General features: G+C 41.3%; 1 protein-coding gene and 1 long non-coding RNA gene across 10 annotated transcripts in view; one reads left to right on the plus strand and one right to left on the minus strand.

Annotated features, from left to right (window-relative positions):
- Nucleotides 1–3127, plus strand: part of LOC138245917 (uncharacterized) — a 153286-nt gene extending 150159 nt beyond the window's left edge. For both annotated transcript variants that reach the window (XR_011194188.1, XR_011194189.1), the window contains exons 2-3: nt 2239–2273; nt 3106–3127. This is a non-coding gene — a long non-coding RNA (uncharacterized lncRNA). The remainder of the gene's footprint in view (nt 1–2238; nt 2274–3105) is intronic.
- The window catches only part of LOC138245916 (uncharacterized), a 191189-nt gene that overhangs the window by 35076 nt on the left and 136068 nt on the right, over nt 1–20045 (minus strand). For 5 of the 8 annotated variants that reach the window (XM_069199962.1, XM_069199968.1, XM_069199963.1 and 2 more), the window contains 2 exons: nt 19902–19991; nt 1279–1350 (listed from right to left, as the gene is read on the minus strand). The exons of 1 other annotated variant lie outside the window; for it this stretch is intronic. In XM_069199962.1, the coding sequence (XP_069056063.1) occupies nt 1279–1350; nt 19902–19991 (162 nt within the window). The remainder of the gene's footprint in view (nt 1–1278; nt 1351–19901; nt 19992–20045) is intronic. 2 more of the 8 variants (XM_069199967.1, XM_069199961.1) reach the window with 1 other exon arrangement.

A 20045-nucleotide genomic window follows, 5' to 3' on the forward strand; every position in this document is an offset into this window, starting at 1 on the left:
AATTGTCATTGGTCCTGCAAACTACTATGGCTATGCTAAGACATAGATTTAAATGGAACATTTTAATAGACAAAATGAAATAGTTCAACATCAAATTCATTTACTTGTCATTAAGAAATAATATTCAAATTCATTGTTAGAATGCATTTTGAAGGAAAAATAACCTTTAAAATCACAGTGAACAGTATGCAGTGGAAGTACATTGAGCCACACTAACTAGGTGGCATTCAAGGGTTAAACACAAAATTGAATTATCATTTTAATTTTTTCACTCTTAACATGATAAAGAAACAAAATATTTCAAAGCAAATTTCGAAACATATAGTTTTAGTGCCATACTACATTACTTTCATCATGCTAGCCCACTGTGAATGCACAGCAATATGTGTTTTCAGTGCACTGCCTTAAATTTAAACTGTTAGACATTAGTACACTCAAATTAATATATAGTCATATTTAGGACTATACTGAGACAAATGATAGCAGCCATATCGCTGATGTATCACAATGATGTGTTTTTATTCATATCAGGTAATCTGCATGGGGTGTTTTGGAGGTTGGGTAGTGTGTATTCTTCAAAGTTCAGCGTTTTGAGTTCAACGTCTGCAAAAAAGCTTTATTCCTCTTTGGGGATAAAAATGTATCACTTTTTTGGAAAGTGACTGAGACAATTGCTTTCACAGAGTCTCACTACTACTCTGCAGTCACTACTTGTCTACTGTTACACCTCCCTGTTGCCAAAAGACACAAATAAACTTTCATGCATGCACACACTTGCACATGATACACACTTGCACACTGATACCCACTTATATATAGGCACACACCCCAAACATTTACCCACAGATTTACACTTGTAAATGGATATACTTACACACACACCTACACTTGTAGATACTCTTAAACACATACACACATGCACATAACTACATTTTTACAAATACATACTTGCACAGCCTCTCAGCGATATGCACTGCACACATTTTGTCAGTTCAGTTATGTTTTAAGGAAGGCTTCATTTATTAATATACAGTAGAATTGTAATCTCATCTGTAAAGTGGTCCTGAAACGAGATAATTATTTTGGGCAGATAAAAAAAACTTTGAAAATGACTTTCTAATTTTCTTAATGTACCACTGAAATTGCAGAACTACTAGTGAGACAAGGTCAAATATTCAGTTGAAAGAAGAATTCTGAATTTGGGTGAAGAAAGATCACATGGACATGGAAATATGTAACATTCTAGAGCACAGGCTCAGCACAAGTAAATTTACTTACCGGATGTGGTCATGTTAAGATTTGTAATGTTGTAAATATCAAAATGTTCTGGTTCTCCATTGCTTTCCTCCTCTTTACATTCAATGAAAGAAACAAAAGCAAATTACTACCCTATATACCCATACATTAATTGTTTTGTGGCAACAACAAAACCAGTTAGATTTTTATAAATAAATCCTCAGTGTTGAAGTCTCATTCTATGTGCACTCAATTGAACTACCACAACCAAACCTTGGAAAAGTAGATGCAAGATGGGGACAAATGATGGGTGGAAGTTCAACCTAGGGCAGGGTTAGGTCTCTTGGCACCATAGGTGAGGTACACCCCCCTGCCTTTTTGCCACCAATGTAGCTACACCTGTCGTTAATGGGTTTATGGTATGCCCTACTACAGACAACACATATATTTGCTTAATACCATTTTGTAACACATTTAATATTACACATGAGTGGCTATGTCATCAAATGAGCCATAAAATGTTAAGTGTGCATTTGACCACACAACAAACTCTCAGCTCACTAGTAGTACATAGGCAAAAATGATGCCCACATAGGGGAGGTTTTAAAAGTACTACTACACTTCTGAGCAGGTAGTTCTCTGAAGTGTGTTGCATTACACTACCAGCATTCATAGATTATTCCTGATAGTCACCTAAATCTTGTTCTTCATCGCAAGAAAGTCAATGTACGTTGCTATATGGTAAAAGTAAAGGAAAAAGTGTTAGGTGATCTATTGGTGTTCATTTTAATTGATCTCTGATGCTCAGTGGTGATATGAGTCCCCTGGAATGACAATTAAACTATCATCTATAAGTGACTTTTTAGCAGCACCTCAACCTATTGTTTGTGATTCAATGGTATGCTTGATGTTTATAAATTAATTGAATTTGTTTGCTAAGTTCTCATATGGATGTGTTACAGTATTCTTTATTGTCAATTTTTAAAATATGTTTTTGTCCAGTTCCTAGAATGGCATTTGCAGTCCAGGAGGGTCAGGTTAGTGGTGATGGTTATTTTTTCATCTGTTGTACTGTGATTTTGTTTCCGGTACTTGTTTAGTGTATGTCTGACAGCAAAACATGTGAACATACTTAGTATTCTCTAAACAATTCCACAGCATTTACATGAAGGTGTGTTTTAGGAACAGGTATTCTTTTGGGGAACAATATCATGTCAATGAAGTTATGCTGGCGTCTATATTTTGCCAAGATTAGTGAAGTAATAATAACATTGATCACAACCACTCATTCTTACTCTTAAACAGTAGTATCGTTATCTTTTGATTTGGTGGTGATACTGCCTGTCAATAGATGGTAGGAAATTGAATTTTATGTTGAAGTATACACCTTGTCTGTATTTGTTTCTTTATAGAATAATCAGATGATTTATATTTGGTCCTGTTATGCTGATGCTGAAATAATATATATAACATAATGAGAATCAGCAGATAGGATATACGTTTCTGCTTCCAGTTGCAATTGCAACTCCAGTTTCTTATTTCATGAAAATATCCTGAACAATAGAAATGCTTGTTAGAAATGATTTCTCATGTATTGTGCTAAGAAAGTCCACACTACAACACAAACTGATGTGTATCTTTAATCCTTGCACTTTTCCCTTCTGTTTTCCCTTCTCCTTTATGGGTATGTGCGAGGATGGCAGATTTATGACGCTGAATAGCAATATCGTGGTTTCAAAGAACTGTCTTTTATTGGTTCTTGAAACAGTTTATACGATGCGTAATATGTACAAAGTTTATGGAATAGCAGTAGGTTGTAGAGTAGTCCTCGGGTTGACCTCTTGGCTCGTCCTCCTTCTTCCTTCCCAGGCCTCGCGGGGAGCATGGAAACAAGAAAATAAATAGATACGGTAAGTGGGGGGGGGGCTTGTTAAGGCTTAACTGTTCTTGTCTTTCCCTTTTCTCTCTCACTCTCTTTGTCCCTGTCTCCGCTGTCTTCTGACTGTCTTACTTCTTTTCGCCTTTGTTGTCTCTCTTCTGGTTCTCCTGCCAGACTTCCTTCCTGCCTGTTTCTTTGCGTCCTGCGCTTCTTGCTTATGTACTGTTTCCGTCTTTCTTCTTCTTTTTCTCTCTCTCTCTTTCTCTCGTTTATTTGTTTAGTGTACTTAATCGTGAATCTCTTCCTGCGTACGCTCTATCTTCTTGGTATCGTATTTCCTATATTTCTCTTCCCTTTCTTTTCTGTATCTGAATGACTGCTATTGTTTTCTTGCCCCCGTCCCCTTTTCCCCACAGTGCTCACCATCAAAAGTGCCCGTTCACCCTTTCCCCTTCTCCCCTCTTTCCCCTCCTCTGCCCCGCTCCTCTCACCTCCCGCCTCCCTTCCCCGCTTTCGTCTCCGTACCTGGAGAGGCCACGCTTCTCCGGAAGCGTGGCGGCGTAGGAGCAGGCTCCCCGGGCCAGGTGTCTCCAAGTTTCCTCCGTGGTACTCCAGCTCCCGTCGGCTCCGTCTTCCGGCCGTCCTCCTCCTCGATGGTGGGTTCCTCGTCCTCTTGCTCCTCCTTTGTCACTCGTATATCTTCACTCCCGCTCGCCTCTCTCCGAGATATCTCTGACGCTCCGCTTTTAACCCGCAGTTGGTCCCGCGGTTGCCATAAGCGACCAATCAAATCGCCGGGGTCTACAGTATGCACCAGGTCGTGTGTGGCAGAGTCAGCACAAGTAAGGGAACTGTGTGGGTCGGAATGGAGCGACCCATCACAAACACTCCCCCTAGAGAGCGTCTGTAGACGACGCTCATCCGAAGGACATCTGGAGAGAAAGTCAACATTGGCCATGAGACGTCCCGGAGAATGAAACACCTGAAACGAAAAGGGTTGTAAGGAAAGAAACCACCTCAGGACTCTAGGATTGGTATCCTTATGACGAGACAGCCAAGTAAGTGGGGCATGATCAGTCAGGAGGGTGAAAGGACGGCCACTGAGATAATACCGAAGAGACTCAATGGCCCACTTAATGGCAAGACATTCCTTTTCAATAGTGGGATATGGACGCTCACGGGGAAGAAGCTTCCTACTGATAAACAGAACAGGGTGAACCGACCCATCAGGTTGGGTTTGTGATAACACGGCCCCTAGACCAACATCAGAAGCGTCGGTTTGTAAGATAAAAGGACGACCAAAATCCGGGCAGCACCACACAGGGTCGGTAGCCAAGGCCTCCTTAAGCCTCAAAAAACTGTGCATACCTGCTTCTGGTAAGGAGGAGAATGTTTTAGGAGACCCATTCTTTAGCAGATTCGTAAGAGGCTCAGCTATGGTCGGAAACCCAGGAATAAACCGCCTGTAGTAACCGACGAGCCCAAGGAACGAGCGTATTTCTTTTTTTGACTTAGGTACTGGAATCTGTTTTATGGCTGCAACTTTTTCAATTTGAGGGCGGACTTTTCCTTGTCCTAAGACATACCCCAGGTATTTGATTGATGTACAGCCTAACATACATTTTTCAGGATTGGCAGTTAAGTGAGCTTCCCTCAATGTCTGTAGCACTGTTGATAAATGTTGGAGGTGGTCAGTCCATGAGTCGCTAAATATTACAATGTCATCTAAGTAGGCTGAGACAAAGGAGCGATGGGGCCTTAAAATCATATCCATTAGCCATTGAAAGGTAGCAGGGGCTCCGTGTAGCCCAAAAGGGAGAACTGTAAACTGATATAACCCAGAGGGTGCTGAAAATGCGGTCTTTTCCCTGTCTGTTTCTTTAAAGGGGATCTGCCAATATCCTTTTGTGAGATCTAAAGTAGACATGAACTTGGCATGCCCTATTCTCTCCAACAGTTCGTCGATGCGAGGCATAGGGTAAGCGTCAAAGTAGGTGAGCTCATTCACCTTCCGATAATCTACACAGAAGCGCGTGGTTCCATCTGGCTTGGGTACTAACACTATAGGGGAACACCAGGGACTACTGGATGGTTCAATAATCCCGGATTGTAACATTTTAGTAACTTCCTGTTCGATTACAGCTTTCTTGGCTTCCGAAATCCTATAGGGTCTTTGTCTTACAACTGCCTCGCTCTTGGTTCTGATACTATGTTCGGTTAAATTAGTGTGGCCAGGTTGTCGGGAGAATATATCTGCATAGGTGGTAAGTATTCGAGAGAGAGAGGTTTGATAACTGTCAGCAAGAGAGGTATTGATCCGGGGTTTATCGTCTCCTTCATTGGGGAAAAAGGAAAGAGCGGGATAAGGAATGTCTTCTATCTGCTCTGTCACGATATGTTGGATTTTATGGCTATGCTCAGTCTCTTGCCATTTTTTTAACAAGTTTATATGATAGATTTGTTCTTTTTGGGGTCGATGGGGAAGAGCCAACCGGTATGTTGTTGGGTTGATTTGTTCTAACACTTCATATGGTCCTTGCCATCGGGCTAACAATTTATTCTCACAACTGGGGAGAAGGATTAGAGCCTTATCTCCAACATTAAGGGTACGAAACACACTTTTAGCATCATAATTCTTCTTTTGCCTGTCTTGGGCTTCTCTTAAATTCTCATGGGCTCTATCCCAAACAGCCTGTAGATTCTCTTTTAAGTCAGTAGATCCTTTATGTCCTCATCTCTTTCCTCCCATTGTTCTACCAACATATCAAGGAGGGTTCGAGGAGGTCTACCAAATAACATCTCAAAAGGACTATGTCCAAGGGAAGTCTGGATATGTGTACGTATGGCATATAATACGAGTGGTAGTTTTTTTTCCCAGTCTCTTCCGTCCTCTGCTACGCTCTTCCTAAGTAACGACTTAATGGTCCGATTATATCGTTCCACAAGTCCATCAGTTTGGGGATGGTAAACTGAGGTCCGGATTTGTTTTATCCCCAACGTGTCACTGACCTCCCTCATTAATCTAGACATGAAAGGAGTACCCTGATCAGTCAGAATTTCTTTAGGGAACCCGACCCTTGAAAAGAACTCGATCATAGCTTGGGCCACTACCTTTGTATGCATACTGGGAAGCGGGATTGCCTCAGGATACCTCGTGGCGTAGTCCACCAGGACTAATATATACTGTCTTCCTTTAGTAGGTGGGGTGAGGGGACCAATAAGATCCATTCCTACACGAGAAAAAGGGGTTTCTATAATCGGGAGGGGTTGTAAAGGGGCAGGGGGTTGCATTCCTGGATTATAGAATTGACATTTCTGACAGGTTTGACAATACCGCCGTATATATCCCCATATACCCCAGGCCAATAGAATCGCTGGAGGACCGCTGCCTCAGTCTTATCTCTTCCGAGATGCCCTTCCCCTGTCTCCCCATGGGCTAGTTGTAAGACCTGCTCTCGGTACCTCCCAGGGACTAATAATTGTCTCCGGTCCATATTTCCTGACTGGGGCAATCTATATAACAGTTCATTATGTATGTGAAATGTGGGTCCTACCCCTCCTTCCTCCCGATTAAGGGCCTTTTCCCAGGCATTCTTTAAGGATGGATCCTCTCTCTGTGTTTGTCTAAAGTCCCCGGCAACGGTATATACCTTTCCGGTGCTTTTTGGTGAGTTCTTGTTCCCTGGGTTCTCCTCCCAATATTGCTGTCTCTGGACTCTTTTCTGTCTTTTGCTTACGTGGGGTTTGAGCGGGCGAGTCTCAGCTCTTTCAATATCATAGGGTATTTCCTCCCACCATTTTCTCATCAGATGTTCTTCTCCGGCTTTGTGCAATAATTGTGGAAAGGCTACATAGTCGGTCCCAATAATAATATCTTCTTCAAGATGTGGCAACACCCCAACCCTGAGGGTTTCTTCTTCACCCCTCCACTGAAATCGAATGCTAGCTACCGGATAATATGACTGATCACCATGGACACATTCTATCAATACCTGGGTATGGGGTATGGTGTGCCTTGCTTCTACTAGGTTTTGTCTAATGACGCTCTGACTGCAGCCAGAGTCAATTAAAGCTACTTTCTCTTGTCCATTTAGACAAATGGGGAGCGTATAGGTAGGCCTACCCTCCCCAGCCCAGAAAACCCTGCCTTTGGTGACGCCAATTTCCATGGGTTCTTCTATGTCTTTTTTTTGTGGACAAAAGCGGGCGATATGACCCCCATTCAGAACAAATATAACATTGAGGTCCGCTAGACGTATAAGAGGCTGGAGGTGGATGGGGACTACGGATTCTCTCTGGCTCATGGGAACTTAGGGGTCGTGAAGGCGTTATTTTCCCTATATTGGGCCGTGCAGGAGATGGTCCAGGGTTCCGATAAGGGGTGGTTTTGAAATCTGGGCTCCTGTGGAAGGCACAGGCTAAGTCAATTGCCGTTTCGTTAGTTAATCCTGGGTGTTGCCGAACCCAATTTCTTGTGGTTGAGGGCAGTGCATCCAGGAATTGTTCTAATACAATCACATCGAACATTTCTTCCCGAGTCTTTTCGGTGGGCCTTAACCAACGTCCCGCCGCGTGTTGGACCCGGTAATATAAGGCACCCGGATTTTCTTGTAATCCCCATTTCATATGTCGGAATTTGCTCCGATAACTTTCGTTGTCTAGTCCTATCCTTTCTAGGACAGTCTTTTTGATCTCCTTGTAGGGGAGTGTGCCCATGGGATTGATGGCTTGATAAGTGGCCTGTAATTGTCCAGTCAATAATGGGGCTATATATTGGCCCCATTTGTCTTCGGGCCAGTTGGCTGTACTGGCCACCCTTTCAAAATTAAGAAAAAATTAATCCGGATCTTCCTGATCCTGGTATTTTTGTAGAACACTGCTCGGCACATTCGGATGTACTTTGGTATGTGCAATGGTCTCTGTTAATTTACTCATGGCAGTTTCATGGACCAGTTGATTGTTGGCCATAATTGTGGCCTGACTTTTAAGGGCCGTCTGTAACGCTTCTCTCTCCTCTTTGGCGTCTTTCATTTGCTGCTCCCACATCAACTGTAGATGTCGTTGTCCTTCTGCGAGCTGAGCAATTACATCCGCCATGGTGGGTTTTTCTTCCATCTTCTTCTCCGGGTGTGTAGGGTTCAAAATCCCACTTCTGACACCACTTGTGCGAGGATGGCAGATTTATGACGCTGAATAGCAATATCGTGGTTTCAAAGAACTGTCTTTTATTGGTTCTTGAAACAGTTTATACGATGAGTAATATGTACAAAGTTTATGGAATAGCAGTAGGTTGTAGAGTAGTCCTCGGGTTGACCTCTTGGCTCGTCCTCCTTCTTCCTTCCCAGGCCTCGCGGGGAGCATGGAAACAAGAAAATAAATAGATACGGTAAGTGGGGGGGGGGACTTGTTAAGGCTTAACTGTTCTTGTCTTTCCCTTTTCTCTCTCACTCTCTTTGTCCCTGTCTCCGCTGTCTTCTGACTGTCTTACTTCTTTTCGCCTGTGTTGTCTCTCTTCTGGTTCTCCTGCCAGACTTCCTTCCTGCCTGTTTCTTTGCGTCCTGCGCTTCTTGCTTATGTACTGTTTCCGTCTTTCTTCTTCTTTTTCTCTCTCTCTCTTTCTCTCGTTTATTTGTTTAGTGTACTTAATCGTGAATCTCTTCCTGCGTACGCTCTATCTTCTTGGTATCGTATTTCCTATATTTCTCTTCCCTTTCTTTTCTGTATCTGAATGACTGCTATTGTTTTCTTGCCCCCGTCCCCTTTTCCCCACAGTGCTCACCATCAAAAGTGCCCGTTCACCCTTTCCCCTTCTCCCCTCTTTCCCCTCCTCTTCCCCGCTCCTCTCACCTCCCGCCTCCCTTCCCCGCTTTCGTCTCCGTACCTGGAGAGGCCACGCTTCTCCGGAAGCGTGGCGGCGTAGGAGCAGGCTCCCCGGGCCAGCTGTCTCCAAGTTTCCTCCGTGGTACTCCAGCTCCCGTCGGCTCCGTCTTCGGCCATCCTCCTCCTCGATGGTGGGTTCCTCGTCCTCTTGCTCCTCCTTTGTCACTCGTATATCTTCACTCCCGCTCGCCTCTCTCCTCGATATCTCTGACGCTCCGCTTTTAACCCGCAGTTGGTCCCGCGGTTGCCGTAAGCGACCAATCAAATCGCCGGGGTCTACAGTATGCACCAGGTCGTGTGTGGCAGAGTCAGCACAAGTAAGGGAACTGTGTGGGTCGGAATGGAGCGACCCATCACAGGGTACTTTCTTGTGTCTCCTCTCATTCGATGCAGGTAATGGACTTGAATAAAATTTCACGTATAGGGGCTTGTAAAAAGTTTGCTATAGCTTATGAATATGTTTATTACTACTTTATTAATTTGCCCAGTGTTTATTCCAGTATTAATGAGTTTTATAATTTAGATGTAAGTTACCTTTCATTTTCTGTACATTTATATGGAATATGTATTTATTTATGAAAAAGATAAATTAAATGTTAAAAACACAAAGGAAAGGCCAGATTGTTCCTGTCTAGTTTTGACTGTGATTGCCCCCATTTTCTTAATTTTCCTTTTTGCCACTTATTCTATTGATCTAACTCTTTAGGCCTACTCGGTCCAATGAGTTCCCTTGTACTGATGGCAGTAGATTAGATTCTGTATTTTATGCAGGTATATAGTCCAGTAATAGCACTGGGAAGGAGGTTTGAAGAGACCCTATTTGATAGTGCACACTGCTCCTTTTTATTTGATATTCTAGAATGGACAATGTTTCTTTCAGACTGTTCTCAATTTTTAGAAAACAGCTTCTCAAAATGGCAGTCAGATCATGAGACATGAGGCTATAAACTGCAGAAAGAGTAAAGGTAGCTTTGATAAGATAATTGTGGTGATGTAATTTATTCTTTCAACTATGGAGAAATGAAAAATGTTCTTGCCTGACAGCATTTTAAAAAGTTTTTACAGAATGGATCCTAAATGGAATTAAAAATACCCTTAAGTTTATCATAACTTAAAATTCCCATATATTTTGCTTTATTAACAGGTTTTGATTGTGAAGATTGATGGTAATGCCAGTACATATTATCTGACTTTTTAAAATGTATGTTGTAAGCAGAGTACATAGTCCATTCTTAGCTTTTTTAATAATTCAAGAAGGGCACTTGATAAATCACTACTCAGATTTATCATGCTGCTCACATGCAAGCAGATGATATATATATACACACACACGTGATCAAGACCGTGTAGGTCGAAACGCGTTGGTGTTTGTTTGTCTGGTATCATTTGTTCGTATTAAATGAAGATTTCATGAAAATCCTGGGAGTGCCACGTCATTGACAGGAGTGTCAAGCTGGTGTGCAAAGAAAGTGAGGGAAATGTCCTTCCCTGACGCGGGCACCGACACTAAGAAGCGCACCTTAATTGGACCCCTTTGGGACGAACATATATATATATATATATATATATATATATATACATACACATAAATATGCACAAGTTATAGCTTCTTCAGGTAAGTATAACTATAAGTATAAGTGTAACTATAACAGCTAAATTTCTATCGTTGTGTACGGGTAAAACGTTAACTTAACTATAACATCCCCGTAACCTTTGGTTTTTCAGTGAATTTCTATGTTTTTTTATCAATCACGTTAATATAACCAATGCCTCGCACAACCTTTGGCTGTGCACAGTGGGGCCTGGCTGCAGGGCCTGACCATAATCCAGGCCCTGCGGGCAACCCTCCCGCATGCACCCAAACCCAAGCTACGCATGGTCTTTTGCCGTGTGCAGCAGGGTGTTGGATGTAGTGAGTGTTTTTTTTCAATTTTTCTCTGGATATGCGGACCCACCCTGAATTTACACAGGGGTCATGCTGAGCCGTGTGGAGGATCCGCCGATCCATTGATCAGACCAAAAAAAGGGCAATTTGTTGCCCATGAATGGTCCCTAACTCCTCTGTGTCCTATGGGGGCAGCATACCTGTATCCTGACCCCTTATGTGTTTTGCAGTTTTTTTGTCCTACCATTCCCACCGACCCCCCCGCCTAACACCTCCCCCCCAGCTGATACGACAAACAAAATGGTGGCTGCAAGTTTTTCTGTCAGGTTGTGGCCAGCCAACCAGGGCCTTGCTTTTCCCCTGGATCTTGGATCAACTTCAGGTGGATCTGCGAGGATCTGGCATCCCTAGATATCTATGTTATTTTACACCAAATTGTAAAAAGCTTCTAAGATCTATCTTCCTGCCAAATTTGGTATAATTACGTTTAGAGGTTCGGGCTGCAGTCGTGTTAAAAATTTGAAAAGTCCCATAAACATTGAATGGGGAATTCTTTTTTGGTATCCCTCCTTATTCTTGGCGTCCACTTGACTGATCACCCTGAAACCTTCAAGACAATAGCTAAAGTGAGTGTAGTGTTAGTTTTGAAAATTTTGTGAAGATTCACCGAACGACACCAAATTTACTGGCAAAACAAAAAAACTCCATGTATGAAAAAAATGGTCTTAGCTATAACTAACCACTGCCTATCTACAGTAGGTTTTACATATATATATATATATATATATATATATATATATATATAGCCATCGCTTCCTTACTGCAGTGCGGTGTCTATAAAGAAAATGGCCCCCAGGGACAATGCATTGATTATGCCTCAGAAGTCAAACCGAAATGTATTGATTTCACAGCAATGAAGCAGGTGCTGCATTGGAGTCAGGGCGGTGCATCATGGACTCAGGTAATTCAGTGCTCGAAACTCATGCAGCAGTGGTTCTTCTGACACGCTGCAATGGAAAGTTGGGGCCTGTGTAGAAAAACATGGTCAATGCATCAAGCGAGGTCCACTGCCTTACAGCGATGCGTTGGTTCGGAATGACTCAGTGAGTCGATGCATGGATTTTCTTCTTGTATACCAAAAACCTCCTTCAAGGTCCCAGACTGGATTTGGCACCACTCGACAGGACAGGGCTCTCAGCAGAAGAGCCCTGGTGCTGGCTGCTGAAGTCTTTGATGGCCCTGAGACTTAACAGGAGGCAAGCTCAACTTAAGCCCTTGGAGAACCTTTGGAAAGCAGGACATAGAAATCATAGTCCAGTCCTTTCACTCCCAGGACAGAAGCAACAAGCAGCAGGCCAGCACAACAAAGCAACAGGCAGAGTGACAGTCCCTCCTACAACATCCAGCTCTTCTTCCTGGCAGAATGTCATCAGTCCAGAAGTGTTCTAGCTCTGTGGTGTCAGAGGTTCAGTACTTGCACCCATTTCTGCCTTTGAAGTAGGCCAACTTCAAAGAGAAGTCTTTGTTGTGCACAAGACCATGCCTTTCCTGCCCTGGCCCCCGACACACTCTATGGGGTTGGAGACTGCTTTGTGTAAGGACAGGCACAGCCCTATTCAGGTGCAAGTGTCAGCTCCTCCCACCACTCTAGCTCACAAAGACCCATCAGAATATGCAGGGGCTCACCTCAGCTTCCTTTGTGTGACTGTCTAGAGTGAATTCACAAACAGCCCAACTGTCATCCTTACCCAGACGCGTATTCCACAGACATGCAGAGGCACAGAATGGTTGAGCAAGAAAATGGCCACTTTCTAAAAGTGGCATTTTCAAACTTACAATTTAAAAACCAACTCCTCCAAAAGATGAATTTTGAAATTGTGAGTTCAGAGACCCCAAACTCCAAATGTCTATCTGCTCCCAATCGGAAATTACACATAAAAATATTTCAAGGTAATCCGTGTGTTACCCTATGGGAGAGATAGGCCGTGCAATAGTGAAAAACAAATTTGCAGTATTTCACCATCAGGACATGTAAAACACACCAGTACATGTCCTACCTTTTAAATACACTGCACCAGGCTCATGGGGCTGCCTTGTGTCTACCTTAGGGGTGACTTAAATGTAATAAAAGGGGAAGGTTTGGGCCTGGCAAGTGGGTTCACCCGCCAGATCAAAATGGCAATTTACATATGCACACACAGACACTGCAGTGGCAGATCTGAGACATGTTTACAGGGCTACAAGTGCGAGTAGGAGAATTAGTGCTGCAGGCCCACTAGTAACATTTGATTTACAGGTCCTGGGCACACATGCACTATACTAGGAACTTACTGCTAAATCAAATATGCAAACCATGGATAGACCAACCACCAATACAATATAGACAGAGAGCGTATGCACCTTAGCACTGTTCACCAGTGGTAAAGTGCCCAGAGTCATACAGCCAACCAAAACAAAAAATAGGAGCAAGAAGGCAAAAGAATTAGGGATAACCCTGCAAAAAGGGCCAGGTACAAAACACATATATATATATATATATGCAAAAAACAAAGGAGAACACGTTTATGTATTACCTAGTGGCGATTACCACTAGGTAGTTATAGTTAGGACCTATTTTCTATAGAAAAAGCATTAGGCGCTGTTGGATGAAGCTTCACAAATCTTTTTTTTTAAAATAAGATGGTCACTTCAGCGTCCTCCCCCCATGGAATTGTAGTGGGCCCCATGGAATGTAGTCCCCAGCGCCAAAGAAATTCATTGAAAAAAACAAAGGTTACAGGGACGTTATATTTAGGAAATAGAATTTTTAAAACACATAGAAATTACCCTTAAAAAAACAAAAGTTACAAGGACTTTATAGTTCGGCTCACATTTTAAACATACAAAACCACAGAAATTCACCTGTTATGGTTAGTTATCTCAAGTATCTATAACTCGCGCCCTATGGTAACTATAACTCGCACCCTTGCCATGCACTGCTCATTACCCCCACAAATTACGGCATTGATGACATCTTTGATAACATCACTGATACTATCAGTGTAATATTTGCAGTAAACTTTTTCACGATAAAGCTGTGCATGGCGGGGGTGCGAGTTATAGTTACCTTAGAGCATGATTTATAGTTACTTGAGATAACTATAATTATAATAACAAGAGAATTTCTAAGATTTTGTACATTTAAAATGTGAGGCTAACTACGAACATCACGTGTAACTGTGTTTTTTTCTGGGAATGTATATGTTTTTTTAATTCTATTTCCTAACTTTAACATCCCTGTTACCTTTGTGTTTTTTCAGTGAATATATAGCATATTTCACATTATATGTTAGTGGGTGACACAAGTGTTTGGTTTAGTCGCATTTCTGTTTCAAGTTCAGGTTAGAATGCTTTGATCCCAGAAAGCATTTCATAATTTTCAGAGCTTGAAATCCCCCTCTGACAGGAGGTGGGTAATACAGACTGTTAGCACCTATCCCCCTACTCTCACCAAACACATGAGCATGCCACTGTCTGCTTCAGGTCCCTGCCACCGAACCCTAGAACTCGGCAAACAACAGTACTTAGCGCCAGCATTCTAAGCGTTCTGCTGGATGAGACAATCTCAGCAATCCACAGAGAGCCCTAAAGCAACTTTATTGTCTTACGTATCTGGCTATAATGTTTGATAAATGCCCTCCCTAAGTTATAGGCCCGAGCTGTTGGTGTGTGTCAAGGAAGAGGGCATTTAACAACTCCCATAGCCTAAGGCAGAAGGGCTTTTCCACCAATTAGGGCAGATGTTCTAAATAAAAATGGGATAAACAGAAAGACTAACATTGCCGATCAATACTGCCGTCATTGGTCCTCTACTGTGGTAATGTTTTTTGTGCGAAACTCAGCATTTTAATATTCTCACACATCGAAATAGCCTGGTGCTGAGGACTAGATTGGTTGCTAAAGGCATGAAAAAACATACTTTGAACTAATGACATAGCCGGTAGTGCTAATTGAAAATTCCACCTACGGAGGGATGAATGCTTTAAATTTAAAAAGTGCTTGGGTAAATTGTTTTGTATTATAGTTTGAGTGTAGAATGTTTTTACGTCAAAAACTATTTCATCACAAAACCGTATATCATGTAATATGCCGAGGATGTGATTACAATTTGAATACTTATATGCATGTGTTATTTTTTTGATATGTTATTTGTTACTTTTTAAGTGCTACCTTACACCTTAAAAAGATATCATGGTACCATATAAGTACAAAAACGCTACGCAAGTAGCAGGAAATTTCTGATTGAAAAGCCAGGTCTTCAGACATTTACAAAAATGACAGTGATTACGAGTCTTGTGGTGATGAAGGAGTAAGGTAGTCCACAGCTTGGACGGATGAACACGAAAGGAGAGTCCCCACCAAGGTTAACATGATTTAATAAAGAGTTACAATTTGAGGACAAGAACAAATACAGTGTCTAGCTTTCTGGAGAAAGTATTTAATGAGTCTATTTTCAGGAAGATGTGGCTGGTGTTGTAAAATGCATATAAACAATGGAAAGGGATATGAATGAGTTTATTTTATGAACTGGATTCCAATGAGATGGGTTCACACTGTGTGTGAGTAATAAGTTTTCTTTAGTTTCAGAAAGAGTCAAGCTACTGCATTCTGCACTACCTGCAGCCCCTGGATAGCACAATCTAAGAGACTGAGATAAACACTGTAGTTAGAATCCAGATGAGCAGAGATAACTTACTGTCCCTTGTAAGAAAACACAAAGTGGTAGTATTTGCAAAAACTGCCTATGATAAAAAATACAGGTCCTTCAAACAGTGGACGTTTGAAAAGTCCAAGTGAGGCCCGACTCCACCACGATGCCCAGAAATAGGAGGCAGGCAATGTCTCATTGTTGCTGGCCAGAAAAGGCCGGCTAAAAGGGGGATGGTTGGTTTTTGAAAGATTTCAAACTACTTTGGGTCACTTTTCAAGATGCTGGATGACATTCCCAACCTAATGTCTGGCAGTAGAAGGAAAGAGAGCGTAGAGAGTTAGGTGCTTGCTGCTGACATCTGCCATGCTCTGCAGGTCAGAGGCTGGAATCCCACAAGCCAAACTCACCCTTCCTTCCTTCTGAGGTTGGTAAGTTGAGTGTCAATAAACTAGAACCCGTATTTATACTTTTTTAGCGCCGCATTTGCGTCGTTTTTTGACGCAAAAACAGCGCAAACTTGCAAAATACCATTGTATTTTGTAGGTTTGCGCCGTTTTGCGTCAAAAAGCGGCGCAAATGCGGCGCTAAAAAAAGTATAAATACGGGCCTAGGTACCAGCAGCACTTGTGTTTAACAGGTAGACAGGAAAGAAGTGCAATATGAACAGTGACATTAAAACAAGCTCCTATTGTCATTATTAATAACGATGAAGTAATGACAAAGTAAGCCTTGTGGAACTCGCATGAAATATTCACCTCTGCATGCATACAGTACTTTGGCCAATAGTCAAGTTAAAAGAAGGAAGAGGAAAGATGGCTGGGTGTGAAGGCACACCCCAAGAGATAGACTTTACTAGGGACTCAAGAGGCTAAAAGTTAACCCAATAAATCTTGTTAGTGAGAAAAGATGCAATCCATTCATCTATACCGGTTGCATACTTCTGTAAGATACAGGAATTAACTGACAGTCTGAGATCCACTGTTGTGATCGAGGTCCATCCTAAAGCTGTCCAATACACATTTGGGCAGGAAATGCTTCTGAATACCTTGCCGAAAAGAGTGAAAGGTATTAAATGATTCGGCCAACTGTTGGCGTTGAAAAATTGTGATTCTCTCATGTAAGTTGGCAGGATAAGGAAGATGATTTTCTTGGTCATATTAGGTAGGTGTTTCGAAAAGGGCAACAATACTACTTATGTCAAACACTTGGTGTGATATCATGTTGTAAAGAATGAATGACATTATGGCACTGCGAAGCGAAGGACACATAGTTGACTCCTGTGTCTTGTGAATTTATGGGACAGCAGAGTCTGGGGCATTACCAGATGCTGAGAGTTTAACACAATTATCCAGGACAGCATCAGACTGGAGACTAGGAAATGGAAAACAAGAAATAACATAAGGAAGCAAGCCTTCTCTACCTATCCACTCTGTATTTAGAATAACAGCCCATATCCATCATGTGCACCACAAATCTACTCCAGTTTAGGAACTAGTTGGGGACACCTCTTCAAAGAACAAAAAAAACACTACATTAACAGTACACCTCCTCTCTATGAACTTAGGTGCTCCCTCCAAACTTTCAATGACTAGATCTTTACCTGTCATTATATTCAGTGCTCCGTTTTCTTTCGGCTAAATTCAGACAATAGAAAAACCAAATGCATGCAAATATTTGCACATTGTGGGGTACAAAGTCATCAAATGAAGGGTCAGCTTCTTCATCACAGTGCAATTGGACTTGGGCAGGAGAGCAGAGAAGGTGGTTCTGTTTCTTCTCAGCCAATAAAAGCATGCTATGACACTGCTGCTTTCAGGAGCAAAGCTACATCAAGCCATACACTTCCGGCTTACTGGCAAAACACAAACCCAAGGAATAGGTAACATGTTCGATTGTTACTGACATTTGTGTTACTGACATGATGCAATTGAAGGTCAGAGATGTTAATTGTTAGACTCTTGTAAGAGGTAGAATGTGACAAATGCTATAAAGCAGGGTGTCCAATGGCAACTAATGCGACCGTAGGTGCACCCCGACTATAAGTGTCCCATCTGGCATCAACTACAGGGTGGAGCTGAACATCATTTGTGCATTTTCCTCTACTCCATATTGCCACGAACTCCGTAGACTTTTTATTTGCAATATCTGAACAGAACTGAAATAAAATACGTGGGAGACAGTTTTTCTTTGACTTTTCTATTTTTTAATTAAATATATTGTGGAATGATTCCATAAGCAATCCAATTACTGTCCAGTATGAGCATTTGGTTTTAAAAGGTAGGAAACATATTTTTAACCTGCACAGCCGGTAGTAGCATGGTCTCTTTATAAAGAGTTCAGTTAGGGAAATTACTGATCAACACTTCAGTCTCTAAGTATGATAAATTTAAATCAGTCGAGTATATTTATGGGCTTCTGTAGAAACTAGAAATACATTTTTTGCTGTTTACTACTAATTTTAAAGAAGTCGCAATTTTGGATCAGTGAACAAGGCTACGAAATAATGTTAAAAGTATGTCAACCCAAAATCTTGTTGTTGTAAGAGTTGCACTTTGTATGTGGTATTTGTGTAGCACAATTTAGTCACAATACACCAGAGCTCTGTACAGGGTCAAAGGTAAAGATGGAGTCAATGAGTGATTGGAGGGGTAATTGGGTTCTAAGTGTAGAAGTGGCCAGTTACTTCGCTGCAATGTAGTGTTGTATACACAGCCATATATTTAGCTCTTTCCTAATTGGAGCAGCGTAGGAGACGTTCTTATGGTTACAGAAATATCCTTCCAGATCCTGGTTGCATAGATGGAGTAGGTTTATATCCTTTCAATTTGTTTCTTTTTCCCATGTCTTCTTGATGGTGTCCTGACAGTGGGCCATTTAAGAGCCACCAGAGCCTTCAGAAATGATGGAACATTGCTCTTAAATTGCACGTACACACCTATTTTGTAAACAGTTTTATGGATTTCACTGATACATACTCTGTCTTCCTAAAACACATGAGGCCTTCGTGGATGACGAAATTTGCCAAAAAGCGTTGGATGTGTCCACCGTATCAGGAGTGCACTTATGTTAATGGCACCATAAATATGGCAGACAGGATATCTGCTACTTTTTTGTAGATTTTCTGCTTCGCCAAACATGAAATAAGACCTGTAGTCTGGGCTAATAGATTCACTGAACAGTAAAGTTCAGTCCGCTTTTTTATATCTTTAAGACAAATCTAGATATAAGAAATATTGGTCATTCTAAACATCCTGTTAGATAATGGTGTCTAATAACGTGAGCCCTGCTCTAAGGTTAGCTTGTTTAAAGACACCAGCCTCAGCAAAGAAACACATTTCTTAAGATACCATGTATTTTGTACTAGAGTGTATTCTCTAATCTGAACCTATCTGCAGGCATTGGATAGGGCGATCCTAGTTTAAGAATATTATGTTTTGTACACCAGTTTATTATGCATTCATGTGGTTGTGAGACATGCATATCTGTACCTCTAAAACACACACTGTAGGCTAAATTGCTTCCATGAACTCTCCCTTGTAACTAATCAAATATGATAATCAAAGGATCGGCTGATTTGTTTTTAAAGGTGAAGGGGCTTTCAACAACTGGATTCTGTAGTGTGGACCAATCTAACAAATTATTCAGATCTGTGGACATTGCACTCTGGTGGGGGTGGTATAGTACCAGAATATCGAGTTCTTAATAAAGTACTGCAAATATATCATATTCAGAACCTCGAAAACTAAAATATTGTGCAGGTAAATATCTATAGGTAAGCATAGATTTTCTATTAATAAATTCCCAAATATGTACCTTGAATATACGTACATCTTCAAGGTAGACTGATGTGAAGTTAAAAATATTAAACGTAAACTTACATTCACAACATGTTATAAGTTAATATTTTGGCTACAATAGGTTTTGTTGTATGACATTAAGGTCATAGATAGATACCAGAGATGGAACCACAGAGACATATTTTAGTTAAATATTACCTTTTTAGTATTCTTTTTAAAATGTGCGTGCTACAAAAATCATAATCTATGAAATTGTCAAAAATTAAGACGAACACGTCCAGCAGGAATTCAATACATCAATTGGTTTAGATAAATCTGCAAAGCAAATATGTTTTTCTTCATCTCAGGATGCTGTCCTTAGCTGCACTGCAGATGACTCCAATGCCTCCAAAATTCAGAATTAGGGTTTTAGAAATAGACTACTGTCCAAAGATAACAAATCATACATACAATTCATGAAGCAGATTACACATTTCTTCTGCTGAATAATGACATCATGTTCAGTAGACATATTTAGCAAATAAATTAACATACCAGCAAAAGTCCTTATGACTTCTGTATCATCCTTCAGTTGTGGAGCTTTATAACCTGAAGAGTCCCCATCTTCACTCTTGTTTTTATTTCCTTGATGATATGAAACAAATGAAAACCAAAATGTAAATATATGTTTTAATACTA

This window comes from Pleurodeles waltl, chromosome 7 (assembly GCF_031143425.1).
Source record: "Pleurodeles waltl isolate 20211129_DDA chromosome 7, aPleWal1.hap1.20221129, whole genome shotgun sequence".
In the NCBI taxonomy this organism is placed as follows: domain Eukaryota; kingdom Metazoa; phylum Chordata; class Amphibia; order Caudata; family Salamandridae; genus Pleurodeles; species Pleurodeles waltl.